Source organism: Lynx canadensis, chromosome D4, assembly GCF_007474595.2.
Source record: "Lynx canadensis isolate LIC74 chromosome D4, mLynCan4.pri.v2, whole genome shotgun sequence".
Lineage (NCBI taxonomy): Eukaryota > Metazoa > Chordata > Mammalia > Carnivora > Felidae > Lynx > Lynx canadensis.
The window spans coordinates 10,631,319-10,650,238 of record NC_044315.2 but is presented as its reverse complement, the minus strand read 5'-3'; the positions used below and the strand labels follow the sequence as shown (position 1 = coordinate 10,650,238).

The 18,920-nt window shown below is 44.8% G+C and overlaps 1 protein-coding gene and 1 long non-coding RNA gene across 2 annotated transcripts in view; both read left to right on the top strand.

Annotated features, from left to right (window-relative positions):
- The window catches only part of DOCK8 (dedicator of cytokinesis 8), a 231,266-nt gene that overhangs the window by 73,578 nt on the left and 138,768 nt on the right, over positions 1–18,920 (top strand). Inside the window, 3 exon segments of the mRNA XM_030292591.1 lie at positions 4,832–4,955; positions 9,971–10,183; positions 17,126–17,211. Of these exon segments, the coding sequence (XP_030148451.1) occupies positions 4,832–4,955; positions 9,971–10,183; positions 17,126–17,211 (423 nt within the window).
- On the top strand, positions 2,547–4,540 carry LOC115498952. The gene is made up of 2 exons (XR_003964031.1): positions 2,547–2,923; positions 3,192–4,540. It is a non-coding gene; the product is annotated as an uncharacterized LOC115498952 (long non-coding RNA).

The window sequence follows — 18,920 nt, the reverse complement described above, 5'->3', positions numbered from 1 at the left end:
AGGTGTTGCTCATCCAGTGTGTTCTCAGGGAACAAAGTAGGGCGTGTGTGTGTGTGTGTGTGTGTGTGTGTGTGTGTGTGCACGAACGTGCACTGGAAGTCACAAGTTCATGTTGATAGATGCAATTCCAGTGTAACATCACAGTATTCATTCTCGTTTTCTTCCTTTCCATATTTTTATCCCTGCTTAGATGGTGAAACACCTGACTCTTACTGTTCTTAGTATGTTTACTTACTTGATCAATCCCCCTGTATGTAACCATTGCCAGCATCACCCCCCACCACCACACAGTCGCCTTCCTCCTCGTATTCTGGCTCTGACACCTGCAGGCTTCCCCCTCCTGTGTGCATGCCCCTTTTGGCCTCCCCCGATGCTTACTGCCAGGCCACCCCTCCACAGAGACACCCTTGGCAGGCTGCTACTCCGGGTGCATGGCCTCCTCGTTCTACTCAGAATGTCTACCCTGTTATCACGTGACAGGATGTTCCAAGGTTGGGCACCCTCCTCACACCATGTGGTTTCTGATTCTGCATGCCTTTTATATGCGTGCTCTCCTTACCCTCTTTGGCCTTCAACTTCCCATTCTAGGCTTCCTCACTTCCTCCCCTTCCGCCCTCAGGCATGGAGGACGATCTTGTTCTGATAGTTTTAGTGCCAGCTCGTGCAGGAGGGATAGGAAGAGAAGGGAAGGGGAAGAAGGGAAAGGAGGCATATGTATCGTTTTCCAGTCATCACAACAGGCCTTCAAAATGAGCAGTTACTCCCTATGTCACACCTGTGGAAACTGTGGCTCAAAGAGATTATGTCACTTACCTAGCGAGGGGTCTCATAGCCGGTAAATAAGGGGGCAGCATCTGAACCCAGGTCCTGGACACCAGAGCCAAATTCGGTCCACTCCACACTGCCCCTAAAGAGTATGGTCTTGGGGTGCCTGGGTGGCTCAGTTGGTTAAGCGACTGCCTCTTGATTTGGGCTCAGGTCATGATCTAATGGTTTGTGAGTTCGAGCCCCACGTCAGGATTTGTGCGGAGCCTGCTGGGGATTCTCTCTCTCCCTCGCTCTCTGCCCCTCCCCCACTAATACTCTCTCTCTCTCTCTCTCTCTCTCTCTCTCTCAAAATAAATAAACTTTAAAAAAAGAGTTTGGTCTTCAAAATATGTTTGGTCTTTGGATGGTTCCCAAATATATGATGACAGCGTTTGGAGAAAAAGAATACAATTCTCTTGGGAAGCGATAGGTTGTGCTCATTTTAGGAGAATAGTTTTTCTACTGTTCTACTGCTTGGCCTCCTTCCCCATCTCTCTTTTGTCTGCAGATAGGTTCAACAGGAGCATGGCTTTATTTGGCTTAGTTGCCCGCGTAGGGTAATGAGGTTGGGCGTTCGGGTGGCCAGTGGCCCTCAGCCAGCAGTCTCACTACCTACTCGTTGGTGGTTTCTGCCTTCCGTGGCTGGCACTTCTAAAATGAGTCATCTTTACATGCCTGCCAGCCCTTGTCCTCTCCCACAGCCAGCTCTACCCCTGCTGCCACAAGGGAGCTTTGTGACTTTCTGAGACTTGAAAATGGGGAAGTAGACGCTAAATCTAGAATGAGGAAGGGGAGAAAAGTTTGCTGTGGTTCCAAACACGCCGCCATGGAAAACGGCCGTCTTAATGCCTTCCATCCTCCCAATCCTCAGGGCCGGTGCGTGTCTGGAATTACAGCGTACGTATTGTATATAAGGAACTTTTAATACTGTTCAGTGACTCATTTTTGTAATGCCCATTTGTCAGTGTCTTTTGGGTTCATATAAAGGACTCCAGGAAACATTGTAACAAAACGGAGGAGAAAAAAAGAAGAGAAGAGCAAGCCTCCATTGGCATAAAATAGCAAAAGATCGATGGCCAAACAATTCTGACTTCTCCCAGATTTAAGCATCTTTAGGCGAAAATTGATTTGAACGTTTCTGGATACAGTGTATGAACTTTTTATCACAAAATCTTAAAGCCGGGCAAGTATCTTAGAGTTCACCTCGTGTTTATGCCTCACCTGTGAAGAAACAGAGGCACTGGGAGAAGTGATTGAGGATGATGGGGGCAGATGCATGGCTGTAGTTGTGTGCGTGTGTGTGTGCGTGTGTGTGTTGTTACCTGTCAGTGAACACTCAGGTAAGTGCACCTTAGGAGACAAGAAAGAAAGCTAAGGCAGACACAGTTCTGGTTGCCAAGGCACACAAAGTCTTAAGTTAGGCTGCTTCCTGATTTTTATTTCTGTGGCCTGAGCAGGTGGCCTTATGAGGAGACATGTGACACTGAACCTTTGGCATCAGTTCTCTCTGGAGTGTATAAGTCCCAAGAAGGTCAAAGGGCAGATACCAAAGTGTGAAATTCGTGTTTTAATTCACTGTTCGTATTAGATTTTAGAATTACTTTTTTTAGTGTTTGCTTATTTATTTTTGAGAGAGAGACAGAGACAGAGCACAAATGGGGCAGGGGCAGAGAGAGAGAGAGAGACAGGATCCAAAGCAGGCTCAAGGCTCTGAGCTGTCAGCACAGAGCCTGATGCGGGGCTTGAACCCACAAACCGTGAGATCATGACCAGAGCTGAAGCCGGACACTTAACCTATTGAGCCACCCAGGTGCGCCTCTAGTTAATTCCTCTGGGAATTTTTCCCCTTAAAATTGGATTCTGCAGGGAAAATAATCGCAGATTCAGTGTGTTATAATTACAAGAGGAATCTTAGGATGCCACTCCCTATTTACCACTATTTTGAGTTGGGTGCATTTTCCACAGGACATTATATTACATGTAAGTTTTTCTTTGAACCCTTAGAGTAAAAAAAAAAAAAAAAAAAAAAAAAAATTGTGCACTGGTTACCCATCCAACACCCGCTTGGATATTCCTAAGTTTCTATTGATGAGAATAATTTTTAAGAAGCTAACAGGTTTAGGGGCGCCTGGGTGGCGCAGTCGGTTAAGCGTCCGACTTCAGCCAGGTCACGATCTCGCACTCCATGAGTTCGAGCCCCGCATCGGGCTCTGGGCTGATGGCTCAGAGCCTGGAGCCTGTTTCCGATTCTGTGTCTCCCTCTCTCTCTGCCCCTCCCCTGCTCATGCTCTGTCTCTCTCTGTCCTGAAAATAAATAAACGTTGAAAAAAAAAAATTCCTTCCAAATTTATTAAAAAAAAAAAAAAAAAAAAAGAAGCTAACAGGTTTATGAAATCCTATGTAAGGCTCTCTCTCTCTCAAAGATCTTCTGTTCACAGAAAGTAAATATTATAAAATAAATCTTGCTCACACATGTGTCTGCTCTTCTCAACACTACCATTTGCACACTTAGAGCAACCGGAACCAAAATCATTTTCTTAAATATTTTAAGTAGTTAGTACTTCTGGGGCATTGTTTGAAGGGGTCCCCCAGAAGACGTTTTGGGAAGTGATGTCTATGAACAACATATTTTAAATTTCATTTCTTTGGTTGGTGTTTAGGAATTCCAAACCAGAAATTATTCTGGATATTTCTCTTGAAATCTTTTCTAAATGTTTAGTCTTACTTCCTTATTCAGAGTGTACCTTACTCATTGACTTATCTTTTTTCAGTTCCCAATTTAGCCTGCTGGTCACCCAGCCCTGTCGATACAGGTTTAGATTGGGGCAATGCAAGTGGCCAATGCAAGGGGCAATGCAAGAGACACTAACTATGACCATTTATAGTAAACTTTGACTTGAGTTAGTCACCATACCCATCTTGTGTGTCTTCTACGCTATTCCTTGTCTCCTTTCACTCAAAACAAATTGCTTGTCTTTAGAGCACAATAAAATCGAAGGACGGAGCTGTTCTCCCAGCAGACGACACTGGGACATCTCATTTTTTTCTTTAATTAGCTTAATCAACTAAAATTTATTGACTACCAGCTCTGTGCATAACCCAACACTTCATCGCTCCCAAAGAGTTATAGACTCTGTATTTGGATCGTTGCTGGTAGCTCTCCCACATTTCCTGCTTAATCTGTCTGCCATTTGATCGGCCTAATAAATCCTAACTCATTTCATATCCTTTTACCAACCTGCTCAGGGGGGTTTCGAATAGTGTGAGAAATCAAACAAAATGGCGGCGTGGTTGTGCGGTTGACTTTGCAGCCTGTTTTCCAAGAAGACTCTGAGTCAGAAAAATGGGGAAAAGGCGTGCTGGTTTCTATAGTTATTATTTGACAACTCCTATCTGTTGCCTTTTGCATGGTGGTCTCATTTCTTTCTCTAGTGACAGTGGTAGCCATTATATTTTAAACCCTTTTCATAGCTAGACATTTTTGAAACACAATCTTAATGGAGTGCGTGGAGTGGAGATTGAGAATATTAGCAAAGATTTTTAGCATGTACGTCATTTATCTCTTCTTTTTCTTAACCATGTCCTGCCTTTTTCATTCAGCATTAAGAACACTGATGGGGACATTAAACGTTTTCCTCTATTTTTATCTTCAAACGATCTTTATTTGCTGCTCTGCACATTGCTAGATTTATTCCAGCCTCTTAACACTGGGGTCATAGTTTAGCGTCAGCTCGTTGCCAAATGCCCCGCAGCTGAAATGACCACACCTCCGAAGTGGCATTTTCCCAGACCATTCCTGCCTTTAATAATGAGCCAGCCAGGAGGCAAGTCTGCCTCTCATTACAGCGCAGCTTTGTATTAGGCCTGGTGCATAATTAGATGTGAGGAATTACAATCGGTCTCTCTTTGCAAGATCTTTCGGTGCCCTGTGTACGCTTAAGCCATTACTTTTGTTTTGAATCTAATATGTTTGCATCCCTCTCTCTCTCTCTCTCTCCAAATGATATAATAACAACCATAAAAGAAACCAAGGAAGTGCGGAGATTTGCAGCTTTAAAAAGACTGGATCCCGAAGAGATTTTCACAAGACACTTCAGAAACAGACGTTTGAGTCAGAGTCCTTGGAGAACAGTGAACCCAGCGCGCAGGTATTTTCTGTCAACAAACATGGTTACCAGGTTACCGGTCTGATCTGCCCAGGGCATGCTGTTGATGTTTTAACTAGAAAAAAGGCTAGAGACTCAGAGAATGTCAGAGTAGGAGGGACGCTACCATCTGAGTCAGGGATTTCTGTTTTTCAAACCTGTTTGTAGCTACAGAAGTTGCTGTTCAAATGAGAACCCACAAGTTCAATAATGAAAGTACATAAAAGCGGAGGGAGGGTGCCCACGGAGCCCACCCCTGTTACAATTCCTGTGGACACCCAGGGGCGTCCCTAGGGCAGGCTGCGTGCAGAATGAGTGAAAGCCAGACTGCCTGGGTTCTCTGGTTTTGCCACATACTCACTCTGTTGCCCCAGACAGGATAATTTACCTCCCTGGGCTTCGGTTTCCTCCCCTGGGAAACAAGGATGATAACAAAGCCATCTTTCATATTATAATTTTTACTTTTATCTCCTCGTTCCATTAAATTTTTTTGAGTTCATTTTAAAACTGTGTGTAAGTAAGTTATATCAGCTGTACATTACGTTTCAGGATGGGAAAGGAAAAATTAGGAAATATTTACCTTAGAAAGGAGTGTTGGGTATGGGGACCCAATGGCATAAATGAAATAGCGCCTTAGAGGACATGCTCTCTGACCATCTTGGTCAACTGTTGTGTGATCTTGGAGGAGTCATGTTCTCACCCGAGTCTACTCGATGGGAAATGACGGTCTCTTCATTTGGTCTCTTCTCATTTTAAATCACAGCTCCCTGACTTTGACACTAGTTTGGGTTTGAGAATATTTGGACCCTTTGGGAAGAAACGGAAGCATCTGAACTAACTGGGCAAAGTTAATATTTGGAATCTGGAACAGTCTATTGAATGTATTTGAATAATTTCTCTAGAGAAGGACAGTCGTAGTTGACTGGAAATATCGAGAACTCAGGCAGGGATTCTGTGGAGGAGTAGTTGAGCATATATATTTTGTGCATCTATTAAAATTATGGAGCAGTTGAAATCTTAGAAGAGAATTTTGAAAATATGTTCATGTTAAACCACAATCAAGAATCGAAATTTAGAACACTGATGGGGAATCAAAATTTTGAATTTGGTAGGAAAAAGATGCCTACAGAAACACAGAAGGCATTGTCTTTGGGTACTAGAACACCCGTAACTTCTTAAAAAGTATTCTTTTCTCAATTTTACACAGTTTCTCTAACAAGTACTTATTACTTATTTAAGGGAAGCTAACTGTCTTAGTCACTTTGGGCTGTGTAATAGACTACCATAGACTGGGGTAGCTAAAACACCAGACATTTGTTTCTTATAGTTCAGAGAGGGGGAAGTCCAAGATCAAGGTGCTGGCTGATTTGGTTCCTGACGAGAGCCCTCTTCCTGGTTTGCAGACACCTTTTGATGTATCTCCACAAAGTGGAGACCAAGAGAGAGGAAACAAACTCTCCCGTGTCTTTTCTCAGAAGGGCACTAATCACATTCAGTAAGGCCCCAGATTCAAGACCTCATCACCTCCCAAAGGTCCTACCTCCCAACTGGGACTTGCAATTTCAACATAAGAATTTTTCAGGGTCACACACGTTCAAGTCCATAACGCTAATGACAATAACAGCTAGTCACTAACACATGGGGTCTTTTGACTATTCAATGAGTTAATTTGTGTGAAGCATTCAGGACAATACGAACTCACACTTAGTGCCCCACACAGGCTAAGTAAAGAGTCACAAAAGAACAAAAAGTGTATAATTCCCCATGTGTGAGGTCCCCAGAGTAGTCAGATTCCTAGAGACGGAACATAGAATGGCGGTTGCCAGGAGCTGTAGGAAGAGGAAGAAATGGAAATGACCGTTTAATGGGGACAGAGTTGCAGCACAGATGGGTACAGGTGAAGAGTTCTGGAGACTGGTTGTACAAGAGTGTGACTGTCCTTCACCCTGCTGAGCTGTACGCTAAAAAATGATTAACATGGCAAATTTTATGTAGATTTACCACAGGTAAAATTTTTTTTAGAAAGCCGGTGCTCTACTCCCAACTTTTATAGGTGCGAAAAACAAAGGGGAAGAAATTTGTCTGCGTTTCTATAGGGCGTTTTCTGAACTGGTGTAGCTTTCAGCTTGGCTCTCATTATAAGCATCTCACCGTGCTGAATGACTAGACAGTTCTGAAATACTACCTGTTTTTCAAACCACGTGGTCTCTACAGCCAAGCTCACTGCTTTATCTGAGCTCTACCTAGGAATCAGCCATCAGTTCCAGTATTGAATATGGTGGGCTTCCTCAAGCATGGAATACCAGTGCTCTGTGGGGGATTTTTAAGGGATTTTTCACTGGTAATTTTGACTAAATTCAATTTTTTTTTTTAAGTTTATTTATTTTGAGGGAGAGAGAGAGAATCCCAAGCAGGCTCCCCACTGTCAGCACAGAGCTGGGCGCGGGGCTCGAACGCCTGAACCGTGAGATCACGCCTGGAGCCGAAACCAAGAGTCGGACGCTTAACCGACTGAGCCACCCCGGTGCCCTGACCTTGTCTTGGTCACCTAAATTAGGCCTAGTCTTGGTCACCTATCAGATACGCCACCCCAGATATCTTAACAACAAGAAAATGTAACCGAGGGAATTGGTTAAACAGGTTTTGGAGGACCCGGAGAACCGAACAGGAAAATCGAAGTCCGACAGAAACTTTAGGTGCAGGAAGCAGCCCGTCACCCTGGGGCTGGGGCCTAGGGCAGTGGCTCTAAGCCTGGAGCTTCACTGCAATCCCCTGGAGGGCTTGTTTGAACTCAGATGGCTAGGCCCCACCCTGGAGTTTCTGATTCACTAGTTCTGGGCGGGTGGCACTCAATAATTCGATTTCTAATTAGCATTTCCCAGGAGGTCCCAAGACCACATTCAAGAACTGGGGGTCTAGTGGGAAGAGTTTGGAGTTTCCAGAACCTAAAAACTCTGAAGAGTGGCTTCGGAGCTGGGACTCAAATCCCTGGGGAGGGGGTAGGACCTAGCTGTGGGGAGTATTTCCGGATCTCGGAGGAAAAACCCCACAGGGTCAGGGAGTCTGGACTCTGACCTCTTAGACGTGGGACTGTCCACCTGGTGCTGGTACCTCCAAGGAGGTGAGATGAAGATGGTTCTAGAAGTGCCCAACGAGGCCGAAAGCCAGAACCAACTGCCACTACCGAAGTGTGAGGAAATGCAAGCAAAGAGGGAGGAGGGAGTCCCTTCTCCCCGCTCCAGCCATCCAGTCTCCCTATAGCGCCCCCTCCTGGCGGAACCCAAAGGGAGCCGTGGCAAAGCCGAGATGTGGCTTGCTGAGTGCCAGAGTATAAAATTGAAAGCTGAGAGAGGATAGGCAAATTACCAACACCCCCATGAAGCACCCTCGTTCAGCGTACTCACTGCACTCAACTAAGTCCTCAGCTGGGTTGTGGAGTCAAGTAACGCAAAAGTTGTATGGTTTTCAGTATTAGACTAATACTCACCGTGCAGAGATGCTCAGGCAGGGAGACAACCGGCAACATCGTCCACGTCACTGCCATTCTTGGCACCTTCTGAGTGGAATGGTGAGGCCAGGTGCCTGAATTTACGTAGGTGCAACACATACATGATACAACTCCGTGGTACACATAGATTTCATAAAAATTAGATCATATTATACCTAATATTGTATGCCCTCCGTTGTCATATTAACAATACACCATACTGTGACCGTCTTTCTCTTCCAACGAATACGTGTTTCTTGGGTTTTCTTTAAATGGTTACATACATTCCCTCGGATGCAAGGTCCAGAATCTCTGAATGCTTCCTCTTTGGGGGCATTTAGATTGTTTCTCTTATTTTGTTGCTATAAACAATGTTCCAGAGATGCTCTTGTCCTCACAGTCCTTGCTGACTTGTCCAGTTTATGCCCTTAGAATACATTATGGACATCATATATATTTCTTGACGTCCTTTTAAAGAAACTTGGTAAATTCACATCCTTTTCCCAAGGCTCTCATAAATTCTAAGCCAAAGAAGTATCAATGATTACAGTACTAATATTGATTATTGCTAGCACAGTTAGGTCAAATTTATGATCTAGCAGAGTACAATTTCTGTAAGGTCGATGTTTGCCACAAAAAGTATACATTGTAGACATTGTACAGTACCAGGTCCATTTTGTAGAACTTTAGGATAACATTTTACCATTAATTTACAGATGTTTGTAATAGTTCCATCTGCATTCTTACCACGTATCATTAATTATGGTTGTCAAGGCTTTGCCAAATCTTTGGCTGCGTTTGCAATTCCCCGTTACTGAAACGTTCCTAATGGAATAAAGCATCTGCTTGTGAATGCTTTACGACTTTTTTCAAACACACTGCAGCTAAAAGTGGACACTACTTGACTGGCAAATGCTTTCCTGCTTTTTGTTCTGGTTCATATTGCCCTAACTGTTACTAAAGCCCTGTCGAAGGGTGTTCCCACCCCCACGTCTCTGTCTTTGGAAGCATAATATTGAGTGTGGGAATTTATATGAGGTTTAATTTGGAAGGCTTCTCATACAACCTCTCATTTTCAGTTTCAGAAGCCAAGTTCTGGAGTTGAGATTAGGCCAGGATCCCTCTATGCCCCAGTCCAGCCCCCTTTCTATTATATGTTATTTCAGTTCTTTTTTGCTTGAGCGTGAGACCTCAGTGAGGTTCCCAAGAGACTTGGCTCCCACCTCCAGAAAAGAACATGGCCCCAGAACTAACAGGAACACCGTGCTGTGGTCAGACCTTTCCTCAAGGACCAGTGTATCCACATCCGATGAGTAAATTACCCGCTTCCAGGTGGGAAGGAGACGTTTCATTTTAGGATATTCCGACCAGGAGGCTAAGACGTGATTGCTGTCAGACCCCCAGTTTGCTTAGAAGCCACCTGAGGCGTGACCCTGCAATCCCACGTTGGAGCAGGGGTCTGACATCCCAGATGCTTCCGGACTCACTTGAGACCCGCAGTCTCTCTCACAAGATGTGTCTTTTCTCGCAGGCACGCCCCCGCCACTTAAATGTGCTGTGTGACGTGTCCGGGAAAGGTCCCCTCACCGCGTGTGGCTTCGACCTCCGCAGCCTGCAGCCTGACCAGCGGCTGGAGAACCTCCTGCAGCACGTGAGTGCCGAGGACTTCGAGAAGCAGAATGAGGAGGCTCGGAGGACCAATCGGCAGGCAGAGCTCTTTGCCTTGTACCCAGCGGTGGACGAGGTGGGTGCGGCCATCTCCATGTGTGAACTGCAGAGGGGACACAGAGGCTCCAGGAAACTGCTGTTGTCCGTCATTACTCTATAGCAGTGCCAGAAGGCCCAACGGTATGATTTCTGGGCTGTTCTTTTTACCAGAACAGGCCTGTGGAAGAGCAAAACCAGTTATCGATCAAGCTTACAAATGAGGTTCCGACAATAGCAAACAGGATTTCCATAGCTCTTAATGAAACGCTTTCACTGATAACATCTCATTTAACCTTCAGAACATTTTACGGTCTGCATGCAGTAACCTCACGCAGTGAGTCAAACCATTCAGTGATTTGGGGATCTGTTTTGCCGTTAATCCATCAAGGCGTGTTACTTAAACTTTGGTGTTCTTTTTTTTTTTAACGTTTATTTTATTTGTTTATTTTGAGAGGGCACGCATGAGCAGGGGAGGGGCAGAGAGAGGGGAGAGAGAATCCCAAGTAGGCTTTGCGCCATCAGCTCGGGGTCCAGTGTGGGGCTCAAGCTCACAAACCGTGAGATCGTGACCTGAGCCGAAGTCAAGAGTCGGACACTTAACCGACTGAGCCACCCAGGCGCCCCTAAGCTTTGGTGTTCGTAAGTGTTTTGTTAAAATATTTTTTTTTTAAAATTTTTTTTTTTTTTTTCAACGTTTATTTATTTTTCGGACAGAGAGAGACAGAGCATGAACGGGGGAGGGGCAGAGAGAGAGGGAGACACAGAATCGGAAACAGGCTCCAGGCTCTGAGCCATCAGCCCAGAGCCCGACGCGGGGCTCGAACTCCCGGACCGCGAGATCGTGACCTGGCTGAAGTCGGACGCTTAACCGACTGCGCCACCCAGGCGCCCCTTGTTAAAATATTTTTAAAAATTATGTCTGTAGGGCCGCCTGGGTGGCTCAGTCGGTTAAGCGCCCGACTTGGGCTCAGGTCATGACCTCGCGGTCCGTGAGTTCGAGCCCTACGTCGGGCTCTGTGCTGACAGCTCGGAGCCTGGAGCCTGCTTCGGGTTCTGTGTCTCCCTCTCTCTCTGCTTCTCCCCTGCTCATGCTCTGTCTGTCTCTGTTTCTCAAAACTAAATAAACATTAAAAAATTTTTTTAATAAAGAAAGAAAGAAAGAGAAAGAAAAGAAAGAAAGAAAGAACAGAAAGGAAGAAAGAGCAAAGAAAAAGAAAAGAAAGGAAAGAAAAGAAAGAAAAGAAGAAAGAAAGAAAGAGAAAGAAAGAAGAAAAGAAAGGAAGAAGAAAGAAAGAAAGAAAGAAAGAAAGAAAGAAGAAGAAAGAAGAAAGAAAGAAAGGAAAGAAAGGAAAGAAAGAAAGAAAGAAAGAAAGAAAGAAAGAAAGAAAGAAAGAAGAAAAATAATCTCTGTGAACAGCCTGAAGAGAATTGCTTTGAAAACATTCTGGCCAAAAGTGATCATAGCTGTGCTCTTAATGCATAGAACTTCAGAACCTTGATTGTCCACTTCTTTATATATCAGAGCTGACCCAGAACAGTGTGATAATTTAGGCTTTACCTGTGTCATCCCCAGGGGGTGCTTCAGATGGGCTGAGAAATGACCGTCCTCCAAGCCTGTTTAGGCTCCTTACACTTTATATGAGGCTGTCAGTCTTGCCTCCGCATGCCAGGATGTCTGCTACTGGCTCGTGCCAAAACTGGCTACAGCAATATCTCCGCGGTCCAAATTTTATTCAAAGTTCTGTTGCAAAATATATGATTTGGGGGGCATTTTTGCCTAAAAGGTACACTGTCCATCCATGCCTCTAAATGTTTTAAATTTAATTTTTGGATCAAGCAAGAAGACCATTAGGGAGCCTGGTTCTTTTTTTTTTTTTTTCTTTAATGTTTATTTATTTATTTTAAGAGAGAGAGAGAGTGCATGCATGTGAGTGGAGGAGGGGCAGAGAGGGAGAGAATCTCAAGCAGGTTCCATGCTTAGCATGGAACCTGATGTGGGGCTTAATCCCATGAACCTTGAGATCATGACCTGAGCTGAAATTAAGAGTTGGTCCCTCAACTGAATGGTTCACCCAGGTGCCCCTAGGGAGCTTGATTCTTAAACCTTTTGAAGCCCCCACCCCTGGGTATTGTGACTGCTGACTTGCCCTTCTATGAGTTTACCAATGGTCAGCGGAAAGGACAGGAAAGCAGACATCTGTCATGAGATAGGATATTGTGTGTACTGTGCAAATATCATTGAGGACACAGATCTCATCCTACGCCTCAGTGAGGACCCGGAGGGAAAGTGTCTCTCAGGCCTTCAGACAGAGAAGAGTTCGCGTCCACTGGGGAAACGCAAACACAGGAGACATGTGCATGTCTTGTCATTGGCTCTCCTGGATTCATTACCTAGGGTCAAATTTCTGTTCATCACTACTAAATCTAGTGGCTTACTTATTGGTGTCCTCAATTATATTCAGCTTTCTTTCCTTCTTTTTTTAAATTTACTTTTACTTTTTTTAATGTTTATTCATTTTTGAGAGAGAGAGAGAGAGAGAGAGAGAGAACGTGCACGTGCACGCACATGAGCAGGGGAGGGGCAGAGAGAGAGGGAGACAGAGAATCTGAAGCAGGCTCCAGGATCTGAGCTGTCAGCACAGAGCCCAACACGGGGCTCAAACTCACAAACCGTGAGATCATGACCTGAACTGAAGTCAAATGCTCAACCGACTGAGCCACCCAAGCACCCCTTCTTTCTTTCCTTCTTATCTTTATTTCCCAGTCATCTTGGTTTTCTCATCTCTTGATTTATTTTTAGTGGCCTCAAATTCCTTTTCTGAATGAGGCAGATTACAAACAAAAATGAATGATGTGGGCAGCCTTATTGCCTCCGTTCTTGAGATTGCAAAGTAACAGAGAGGTAAAGTGACTTGTTCAAGATTCAACAGGCAGGTGAAAGGACAGAATGGAGCTCCTAGCCCATTAACCCCAAATCTTATGTTTGCCTATTTATCTATCTACATATGACTGCCTGGTAGATTAGCACACGTAACTGAAACCCCGAGATGATATCAGCAACCACATTCTATCTCATACCTTTTCAGTTTCCATGGGAAACTTTAAAACTTATTACCAGTGTTAAATATGACCTTCACATGCATTCTTTTTCCTCCAAGTTCCATGCTGGGGGTGCCACTATGTAAGAAAGAGTCCCAAAGTGGACATCAGGAGAGAGAAAACAATTTGAAAGGGGTGCGGGGAGAACATGTCCAGTGAGGCAGCGGCTCATTGGAGTCCCCCTCGTGGGATTACACGGGAGGGTGTCCAGTCCCACATTGAGTGCAAGAATGAGTTACAGACTGTGTTGAAGGCGCTTTGTTTCATGGTCTTTGAAACAATGCAGAAACTTGATTAGGACTGAGAGTTATGATCTAGCAGAGGCCCTAATGGGCCTGCTTTATTGAGTGGAGAGGAATGCTTTGTAATTAGTGTGCCAATTATTTGTAAATTGGTATGTCTACAGTGCTGGAGGGCCCCTAGACCAGCCTTTAATATTTTGAAGCTCATACACCCAGAGGTTGCATTTGCCCTTGTAATTTGCACTTTCTCCAAAGGTAGCCCTGTGGAAGAAAGGTAAATTTCTGGCACCCATGAAGTAATCACACATGCTGATTTGTTTTGAAAGCACATTAATTAAACTATTTAATATTACCATTACTTTATTTCTTGGCGAGGAGAATTTGAAGAGAGGTGGACCATTATATCCCAATTATGACTGAGCCTGCAGGAGAAGCAAAAGTAGAATGCAACCATCGCGCTTCTTTTTTTTTTTTTTTTAATGTTTTTAAATGTTTTATTTATTCTTGAGAGATAGACAGAGTGTGAGCAGGGGAGAGGCAGAGAGAGAGGGAGACACAGAATCCGAAGCAGGCTCCAGGCTCCGAGGCATCAGCACAGAGCCTGACGTGGGGCTCGAACCCATGAAATGTGAGATCATGACCTAAGCCGAAGCCAGATGCTCAACCGACTGAGCCACCCACGTGCCCCTTCTTCTTCTTCTTCTTTTTTTTTTTTTTAGTGTTTATTTATTTTTGAGAGAGAGAGAGACAGAGACAGAGCATGAGCAGGGAAGGGGCAGAGAGAGAGGGAGACACAGAATCTGTCAGAATCAGGCTCCAGGCTCCAAGCTGTCAGCGCAGAGCCCAATGTGGGGCTTGAACTCATGAACCGTGAGATCATGACCAGAACCAAAGTCCCACACTTAACTAACTGAGCCACCCAGGTGCCCCACAACCACTAAGCTTCTATGAGGCATGTTTGTTCCCTGATTCATTGTGGGTTCTGTAAAAGGTATCCTATGTGTTGGTCCCTAAAACCATGCCACTATACTCTGAATCGCAGAAGAGTTTGCATTCAGACTCTTGAGGCTGCAAGTGACAGAGCCCAGTTAAAAACCAGTTAAGAAGAAAAGTAGTGGGGGGCTCACGTGATGAGATCACAGGCAGGCAGAGTTAGAGTTGGCCCCAGGATCCATTGGGTCAGCTGATGGAAGAACATCTCTCATACTGTCTCTTACTCTCTTACTGTCTCTCCCCCCATTTCTTTCTCTCTAAATACACACACACACACACACACACACACACACACACACACACTCAGCAAGATAGAACAACAAACATCCTCTAAAGCTTCATATTTTCTCTTCTCCTCCTTTGCAAGCTAGTTCCTACTGCAGACAACTATACCACTTAAGAAATGCATGTAGACTAGAAGAGACTTAGGAAAGACATCAATATGTAGACCTTGTTTAGATCGTGATTTAACAAACTAACTGCAAAACACACACAAACACACACACACACACACACACACACACACACACACACACACCAAAATGGATACAGTTTGGGGAAATTTGGAACTGACTAAATATTCAGCAATGATAAGAAATTACTGTTAATTCTTAAGAGTCATAATGATTTTATAGCTCTGTGTTTTTCAAAGTCTTTATCTTGTAGAGATGTGTGCTGAAATATTTACAGAAGAGATGATATGATGTCTGGAGTCTTGCTTACAAGTAATCCAGTATTGAGTGTGGGGGTGGGAGGAGAAGGTAGTCAATGGGACTGTAGGTGAACCCAGGTTGCCCCTGAGTCGAGCTTGTGGAAACTTACATGACAGGTAAGGGAGGTTCACTACATTACTGTCTCTAATTTTGTGTATGCTCCCATTCTCCCAATGAAAAGCTTTTAGCCAAGGATCCTAAGGGTTGGAATCCAGACCAGAGAGGTAGCCTTAGAAGCCCGTGAATATGTGTTGAGGTTCTTCTCCAATGGAGTGGGGTGGGAGGAGGCCTCGCTTTTCAGTGTGTCAGCTCTGATCACCCCACAAGTGCCAGCTTGTTCTGGAGGGAGTTGAACTCAGTGTGGACATCAAGCAGTGGCTCTCCCGAAACACGATCAGCAGTTCCAGCGGGCCAGGTGGCCATCTGATGAACCCGGGCTTGGGCCTTGAGGAACGAAGGTTAGGGTACAGCTGGTTTGCTACTTTGTTCCACCCATCTGGGTACAGATTTACCGAGGACAGGATTCTACTGCTGTATTTAAAAATGTTACCTGTCGCTGTAGGGTATTTGGTGGAAAGCTCCCATCATTTGTAGGCCAGGAGAATATAATTAGACACGACTCTTCTTTGGACCCTTGTGAGTCACAGACCACCAGTGTTTAGAGAGTCTACTGTAAGAGCAGGAATTCAAGTTTTCAGGGATTTGCACTGATATCTTTGAATATATGGATATAATTAAGATACTGTCGGGGTGCCTGGGTGGCTCAGTCGGTTGGGCGTCCGACTTTGGCTCAGGTCAGGCTCTCGCCATCTGTGACTTCGAGCCCCGTGTTGGGCTCTGTGCTGACAGCTCAGAGCCTGGAGCCTACTTCAGATCGTGTGTCTCCTTCTCTCTCTGCCTCTCCTCTCTCTCTCTCTCTCAAAAATAAATAAAACTTCAAAAAACAATTTTTTTAAATATATTATGATAGCTCAGATTTGAATGTTGAAAGTTGCCTCAGGGACTTGATGTTTCTTTTTAAGTCTTGAGTCCCGAAGTGGTACAATAGACAGGTGTATTTGTCATTACTAAGTCATTGCTAATTTGTCATTGCTGCGCTTCCTGTCCTTAGAACTTTTGCCAGCTCTAGCTGGATATGCAGGCATAGAACCTATACATATTCAACCCCAAGTCTCTATATCATCTGTTTAAGAGAACATTGAAGTGAGAAAGACACTATATTTTAGTCCTGATGGTTTACTTGTAGCCTGACGTGAGCTATTCTGACTCAGACCTCAAGCCTGAAACTCACATATTTACTAGTAAAACTTTGACGGGAGAAATATTCTGAATGTGTGTTTAGAGCAAGCAAAAAAAAAAAAAAAAGCCAGCAATACCAACAATAGGTATTAGATTTTGCAATGCCATCTGGTGGGTGTTACTCAGCCATATTCCTGTTCACATTTCCTTCCTTCCTCCCTCTGTTTCTTTGTCTCAAATGCTTAGCTTTCTGAAAGGAGAAATTGTTTACTGTCAATGTTGACTTTGAAGCTTGGGGTTGGATGAAAAGTCCTAGTGTTATCCCACAATTAGAAATAAAGCAAATGAGGGGCGCCTGGGTGGCGCAGTCGGTTACGCGTCTGACTTCAGCCGGGTCACGATCTCGCGGTCCGTGAGTTCGAGCCCCGCGTCGGGCTCTGGGCTGATGGCTCGGAGCCTGGAGCCTGTTTCCGATTCTGTGTCTCCCTCTCTCTCTGCCCCTCTCCCGTTCATGCTCTCTCTCTGTCCCAAAAATAAACGTTGAAAAAAAAAAGAAAAAAAAAAAAAAAAAAAAAAAAGAAAGCAAATGACAGTCGAGCCCTGGACAGCAGCCTTCCCTTCCCCGGACTCACTTCAGCGGGAACCCCTCGTGGAAATTCACTGATGATTTCTTTACCATGTGTTTAATAATAGGAGGATGCCGTGGAAATACGTCCGGTACCAGAATGTCCTAAGGAACATCTGGGCAACAGAATACTGGTCAAGGTCCTGACCCTGAAGTAAGTATCAGCAAACATCCCAAACACGGCACTGAGGCTTCTCTTGCCCTTTAGACAGAAACTGTCTCTGTCGACAGAGCCTAAATCAGGCACCTGTCAAGTGATGGGAGGAGTAGACTTTGGAGTCAGCTACACTCGATTCTATTTCTACCAAGCCTTCGACTGTCACTCTTCTATAATAGGGAAGGCACACCCTGAATTAGTCATGTAAGGTAATTGAGTGAAAAAGCCTACATTAACAAAAGTAACAAGGAAAGCTGGATGGTGAAAAAAAACTGAAAAAAAACTAAAAAACAATGAGTGGTGTATTCGAGTCCTCTCTGATTAATTCATGAGAGCTGATCGTGCTCCTCCCAGCTCTGTGTTCTGTGAAGTCAAGCAGGTAGCGTGACATTGGCCATGAGGGAATATTTACAACATAGAAATCAGAAAATGCTACAAATCAGAACTTTTTCTTTCCAGGGACTTGTTTGTTAAACATTTACTGGCGCACCGCTGTTGAAACATAATGTGAGATGCGGCTGAAACCCAGTCTCAGTGCCAGGGGACAACAGGGTAGCAGGGAGCAGTGGGGACTATAGCAAACCATCCCAAGGGGACACTACTACTGGTTAGAGCTGATTCTTGCCATCCAAGTACACAGGGCCTTTTTTTTTATCAACTGTCTGCTTTGCTTTTGTTTTTGTTTTTGTTTTGTTTTTTCAAGAGAAGCTGGAAATTCAATTTTTTATGCATAATTTTCTGACTTCTTAACTATCTTCTCATCTCCTTTTTTTATTATTATTTTAATGTTTATCTATTTTTGAGAGACAGAGACACGGTGTGAGTGGGGGAGGGGCAGAGAGAGGGAGACCCAGAATCCGAAGCAGGCTCCAGGCTCTGAGCTGTCGGCACAGAGCCCGACACAGGGCTCGGGCCCACGAACCATAAGATCATGACCTGAGCCAAAGTCGGACACTCAACCGACTGAGCCACCCGGGCGCCCCAAATTTCCTTTTTAAATACTACATAACTGCATGTCTGCAGTCTGGATTCCTCTTCTGGGCCAACTGTTTGCCACATCTACTTAATTTTTTTTTTTTAATGTTTATTTTTGAGAAAGGGAGAGACACAGCACAAATGGGGGAGGGGCAGAGAGAGCCACCCACACACATACTGAAATCGAAGCAGGCTCCAGGCTCCAATCTGTCCACACAGGGCCGGATGAGGGGCTTGAACTCACGAACCTTGAGATCATGACCTGAACCAAAGTCGGACGCGTAGCCAACTGAGCCGCCCAGGCACCCTGTGACATCTACCTGAAAGCAGTTATCTCCAAATTCTTTGATTGTTTAACTTTCATAGTGATAAAAGGCCCTGTATGCTCCATATATGTATGATAATTTTGTACACACACATTAAAATACTATACGCGTTATAGGGACGCCTGGGTCCTACAGGGACGTCGGGCTCTGTGCTGACGGCGTGGAGCCTGCTTGGGATTCTCCAACTCCTCTTCTTCTCTCTGCCCCTCCCCCGCGCATGCTCTCTCTGTCTCTCAAAATAAATAAATAAACTTTAAAAGACACATAAGGGGCGCCTGGGTGGCGCAGTCGGTTAAGCGTCCGACTTCAGCCAGGTCACGATCTCGCGGTCCGTGAGTTCGAGCCCCGCGTCGGGCTCTGGGCTGACGGCTCGGAGCCTGGAGCCTGTTTCCGATTCTGTGTCTC